Source organism: Anarrhichthys ocellatus, unplaced genomic scaffold (genome assembly GCF_004355925.1).
Source record: "Anarrhichthys ocellatus isolate YVR2014 unplaced genomic scaffold, GSC_Weel_1.0 scaffold833, whole genome shotgun sequence".
Classification (NCBI taxonomy): domain Eukaryota; kingdom Metazoa; phylum Chordata; class Actinopteri; order Perciformes; family Anarhichadidae; genus Anarrhichthys; species Anarrhichthys ocellatus.
In genome coordinates, this window is record NW_022280807.1 from 2583 (window position 1) to 8667 (window position 6085).

The 6085-nt window shown below is 44.6% G+C and overlaps 1 protein-coding gene across 1 annotated transcript in view; it reads right to left on the reverse strand.

Moving 5' to 3' along the window:
* Positions 1-1265: 1265 nt before the first annotated feature.
* LOC116377042 (gamma-aminobutyric acid type B receptor subunit 2-like) overlaps positions 1266-6085 on the reverse strand; it is an 8843-nt gene continuing 4023 nt past the window's right edge. The window contains 12 exon segments of the mRNA XM_031838576.1: positions 1266-1548; positions 1632-1740; positions 2004-2085; positions 2161-2222; positions 2307-2544; positions 2626-2736; positions 3204-3395; positions 4611-4741; positions 5094-5234; positions 5312-5392; positions 5627-5687; positions 5769-6011. Coding sequence (XP_031694436.1) covers positions 1428-1548; positions 1632-1740; positions 2004-2085; positions 2161-2222; positions 2307-2544; positions 2626-2736; positions 3204-3395; positions 4611-4741; positions 5094-5234; positions 5312-5392; positions 5627-5687; positions 5769-6011 — 1572 coding nt within the window. The 3' untranslated portion in view covers positions 1266-1427.

Consider the following 6085-nt stretch of genomic DNA (forward strand, 5'->3'; position numbering starts at 1 on the left):
GGCGGGTTTTCTCTCCGACGTACGTGGATTGATCCCAGCCAGTTGCTGCCGGTTATTTTGGTTTCCTTTGGTTTTGCTGACAACACGCACACTTCATCCAACACGCATTCACGTTGACACTACTGATGTTATTGACTGACACACTTCATAACTTTAACTATTTCTTTATTTAGTCAAATAAATACTTTACGTTACCATCATTTGTTGTGTCTCTGCCGTATTTTTCATGGCCTAGGAGCCGGGTTATGACACTTACAAAGACAAACAAATATGGGAAAAGATAACATTGTAAAAAATAATGGTTTCATTAAAAAACGTAAATTCTAAAAAATGTTTGTTACAGAAGAACTTTGATTTTGAATCATGTGAATCTGGAGCCCTCTGGAGGACTAAACCCACATAGCAGCTTCTAGAGGTTCTACTTTTATTATCCGAGAGAAGAAGAAGAGCTCATGAGTTCGGGTAGAGTACAGAGTACCTGAGCAGGTAGTGAACAGAGTTCCTGAACGGGTAGAGTACAGAGTACCTGAACAGGTAGTGAACAGAGTACCTGGATCTGATGTTCGACAATCTGTCTGGAATAAACTTTCTTCGGGAGGGTAAATAGTAATTGGAACAAACTCCCTGGTGCCACAAGTTGCATCCCAGACCTCCATGCAACATTAAAGAGTTTCAGCCCAACAATGTCCAGCATCTCCAGACGAATCTCATCCTCACCTGGTGACACACTAACCCTAGACCTGTACCAGGGATCTGGATCAGTCTTCAAACTCCTCCACAGAGGACGTGTTGGTGGAGTTCAAAAGTTCTCACTGATCACCACCTGGTGAGATCAGAGCAATCTGGGACTATTTATTCAAATGTTGCACTGTAGTTTTCGAATCAACTGTGTATTTGTATTATTGAGTTACTCATGTAGCTGTTTTTAGATTCTAAATAAATAGTTAAAATAAGTTGAGGTGCCTTGCCGGATGACTTGGTGACCTTCCAAAAAACGTATTTATTAAATGATATAAATCATCAGGATGTTGTTACAGCTTTGTCCAGTAAACTTGAAATAAAGATTTTAATTCTACAATTTAAGTTCTACATCTCAGAACTATGTGACTCCAACACCTCAGTAACTGAAGAGGTTTGTGCTGATCAGATCAACTTCCTGTTTGTTTCCTGAAGCGACAGCTTCTCTCTTAATATTCCTCCACTCATCTGATCTCTGATCTCCATCGTTGTTGCTCAGCTGATTAAACAGGAAACATTTCAGGATATTTAATCAATTATAAAACATTTTAATGGTAAAAAATGTGATGTAATGTCATATTACAAATCAATGTTATATTGAGATAAAGGAGTCCTTCTGTTCCTCCGGAGTGACCCAGAATCTTCTGGTCCAGAACAGTCCAGAAGGTCACAGCTGTCGTCTCATTGGCTCAGTGGAACAGGAAGTAGTCGTCGTGTGGAACGAACAGACTGGAGCTGCTGGCACCGCCGACGGTGGGAAGGTAGGAAAGATGGAGGATCGGCAGCTGGACGGACAGACGGCGCCGCACGCTGACAGAAAACCACAACGAGTACAAATGAAATAACTACAGTGTGGTACTAGTACTTTGACTGCAGATAAAAAGGTTTCTCACTGTTCAGGAGAGTTGATGTCGTCTGGACTCAAAGGGTCCCGCTCCGGGTTTCTGTCCTCAGAACAGACCTGAGCTACATGAGACCACGTCACGGATCTGAGTCCACCTGCTGAGACCAAACGGTTCATTCCATCATGACGATCGATAGATAGATATCCTGTTTAACCTGTCAGACTTTCAGTTTGTTTGTCTGCCGGTTTACAGGAAAACTAGTGAGGATGTTTTGATGAAGCTTGGTGGAAGAGTTCTCTTCTTTCATGATGGAGCTAAGCTAACTAGGCTAGCAGTTTCCCCCTGCTTCCACTCTTTGTGCTAAGCTAGGCTACACCCAGGTTAAAGTGATTGGTAACAGATGTCCCTTCATATCTTTACCTGCATGTCGTCCTCTTGTCCCGCGGTGGAGCTCAGACGTCTCATGGAGCTGCATGCTGATGGATTCTATTTCTACATCCAGCTGTAAAGAACACATGAAACATTCTGCAGAGTTAAATCACTCAGCCAATCACAGCGAACGTCTCCGTGTCCTCACCTGGGCAGTTAGAGTCCTCAGCTGCTGGTTTAACCCGCTCAGCCTCCTCGTCTCCTCGTCCTCTCTCGGCTCTGACGGTTCGCCGTTGTCCAGGACCTGCAAAAGACAGGAAACCACATGTCAGAGTGGTCCCTGAGGACAAAGACCACCGTCTCTAACTTCTCAGGAGGACGCACCGACCTTCGGTCCGAACAGCCGGCTGAGGATGAAGACGTTGCAGCCGAGGACGAGGACGCTGGTGACGCACAGCTGGACGGGAGGATTGTGGGCCGTCAGCAGGGACCCCAACAGTCCAGACACGCTGAACGCTGTCACGGCGAACACACTCAGGGGTTCAGGGTGGTCCAGCATCCGGACGCTCCAGGCCACCAGACAGCCCAGACCCTGAAGCAGAGACACCACAGAGCCGTCATGTTTCTACAGCGTCACAGAGCTGGACTCGGTTCTGGACTCGGTTCTCAGTACCAGTAGAGGAGCTTTGTATCCACAGACAACAGCGAGCCACAGCTGCATGTTGGAGCTGCTGCAGCGTTCAGAGAACAGCTGGACGACCTGGTCCTGATCCTCAGAGACGCTCTGAGAGACAACAAAGAGTTCACATGAAACCTTCGGTCGGAAGGTCTGAAGCCTCCTCAGGGGTCAAACTTAGGACTTCAGTACTCTCTTGAGGTACTTGTACTTTACTGGAGTATTTCTATTTTCTGCTACTTTATACTTGATCTCCATGTTTTACTGAACTACATTAAAAAAGATGAACTTCTGAGATTAAACACAAACTGCTTTTAAAGCTTTTTTTCTCTTGTGACCCTTTTACAAAAAATGTAAACATTTAAAAATAAAATTTGAAAATAAATAAAAATATAAATAAATGTTGACTAAAAGTCAAAGATGGAAGAAAAACAGATTTGTGCATCAGAACTCATTCTCCTCTACTTTTACTGTATGACGCTGATGGTACTTGTGTACTTTTACTGCTGAGAACACGTCTGTATTTTATTGAACACAAGTACCTCCCTCCACCTTTCACCTCCTGCGGTTGTTACCTGCGGTCCGAGCTGCAGCACCACCCGTCTGAGAGGGTCCAGGATCTGCCAGGTGCTTAAAACCGACACCTCCAGGAGGAGCACGAGGAGCAGGAGGAGCAGCGAGCAGCCGGCTGGATGAAGCCTCCACGTTGTGATGAACAGAACAGTGAAGCTCACCGTGTGACCCAGAGAGACGGTCCACAGACGCACCTGAGGAGTCCAACAGGACATGTACTAGCAAAACTACTGTGTATGTGACGACCCTCTGTGCCTGGTCGTTTGGCTGCCTTCCTTGCAGGTGTGGAGGTGGGTGTGGCAGAGGGTCGTCAGGCAGAGTGGAAGCACCTGAGGCCATTTGCAACACTGGCCCTGTGTGCCAGAGCACTCAGTACAAAAGCCCATTGTCTCTTTTACGGCACTAGTTGACCTAGAAGACACTGTCTGGTTTTGTGGTGGCCTTTGACCTGGTCTATTATGGCAGGGGTAGAGGACTTTGTTGATGCTCCAGGTGAGGAGTTTCTGGATTGTTGCACTAGAGATCAGCTCTTCAAGATTGCAGAAGAGTATGATATTGATCTAAGTGGTGTTGGTGATGAACTGCTTAAAGAAAATGTAAAGGCGATGGTTAAAAAGCAGTTGGTTGAGAGAGGGGTGCTGGTTGCTAAACAAGAGGGACTGGGTCAGTCAATAGCAGCACCGGCACTTTCAGTTCCATCAGGGAACTTTACCTTTGAACAGCAAAAAGAATTGCTTTTGTTGCAGTTTGCTTATGAGAAGGAGACGTAAAGAGTGGAAGTGGAGAAACAAATGGAAATTGAGCGGTTCTGGTACAAAATATAACAGGAAAAGATAGCATTAGTCAGAGATGGTAAGCTTTCTGGAGATGTTTTTCACGCGGGAAATGGTTCATCATCGCGTTCCCGCGATATTGTGAGTAATTTGCATCTCGTGGAATAGTTTGTCTTTTATATTACTTTAAACCTAATAAATAATGAATCAACTGTTTCATTGAATGCGTCTCCCTTTTTTGTTATGGCCGTTCGGCCCGGTTTGTGACAAGTACAAATACTCAATGTATCAGCGACTTAACATACTTTAAGTACCAACAGCAAAAGTACTCATTCATGATATTATTGTATTATAATTTGATGGAGCAGCTGGTGAAGGTGGATTATCTTCACCCATCATAATACTATTATTAATACTATTACCACAATACATCAGAACTGATTAATTCATTCATAGTTTGTATTAATGATGAATTTGCAAAGTAAATCATAACCAACGCTAGTTCAGTAAAAAGGAGATGTACTGTGACGTAGTGGAGGACAAGTACAAAGTAGCAGAACAAGGAAGTACTACAGTTGTTACAGTACTGTCTCTGTGTTTTTTGGTGTCATATTACTTCTCGCCGTCTGAACTCACGGAGCAGAGGAGCTCGGACGTCCAGGAGGACCACGAGGCTCCATCCAGACCGGAGACCAGGACAGAGGAGGAGGACAGCAGGACGCCCAGCAGTAGCAGCTCGTCCTGGGATCCATCACTAGATTCATTTATTTATATATATATATATATTACATTATATCTAATGTTTGCTTTTATTACAAGTTATTCATGTATCATTGTTTATAATCAACCAAGTACATTCATGTGTACTGTATCTGTGAGCATGTGTGTTCATTCTTAATTATTTCTTGTTGCAACTGTAAAGTGAGCATCTTTCAATCAAATTAATAAAAAACAACCAATAGAATGTTGGTGCATAACGGTCACATTAAACAGAGAGAAAGTAAATCATGAATATCAAACAGTGATCAACAATAAAGAAATATGAAGAATACATAAAACATGTGATCTGTTATTAAATGAACAGAGGATGTGAAAATGTTCTCAGTATAAAACAGAAGTACCAGTGTTTACGTCTGATGAAGAGGGTCAGGGTGATGAAGATGGTCACAGCTGCAGCTGATGACATCATGCCATACAGCAGGAAGCTGACATGCTGCTGCTGCAGGAGGACCAGAGTCTGGTCTCTGGCTGGTCCTGGACCTGCAGCAGCAAACGTTTAGCATCAGTCCTGATCAGCGTTCTCATTGTGACGGTCTGTGGTGCGTTCAGGGTCTCACCTGTGAACTTCAGCAGCTGGTTCATCAGTTGCAGCTGCTGTGTGGAAGTAGTGAAGTCTCCCACCAACACGCCTCTGCTACCTGAGGACACACTGCTGATCAATAATCGATATCAACGCTGCTGATCAATAATCGATATCAACGCTGCTGATCAATAATCGATATTAACGCTGCTGATCAATAATCGATATTAACGCTGCTGATCAATAATCGATATCAACGCTGCTGATCAATAATCGATATTAACGCTGCTGATCAATAATCGATATCAACACTGCTGATCAATAATCAATATCCTGAACATTAGTCTTTCACCTTGAAACTGGATCAACTCGATCGACGTCATCCTCTCTCCGTTACGAAAGAACACTGGACCCTAAAAACACAAAGGTGAGTGTGTGTCACAGGTGTGTATGTGTCACAGGCGAGTGTGTCTCAGGTGTGTCTACATGCTCACCGTGATTCCTTCAAACTGCGTCTGCTTCACGGCCTCCAGCAGCGTCCTCTGAACTTCTTCCCCTCTAACGCTTACGTTTCTCTGGCTGCTGTACTTCTCTCTGAGCTTCACGGCCTCCATCACCTGACTCAGAGCTCTGGCAGCGACCCATACTGCGTCGTAGGCAAAGGTGTGGAGGGGGCTGACATCTGACCTGTCCTGGATCACCTGTCTCAAGTAGGAGTCCTGGTAGTCCTGAGGAGTCTGCAGAGACATAATACACATTCAGTGGTGGTCGTGGTTAGATGGTGACTGGTGTGTCAGAGGGAGTGTGGTCG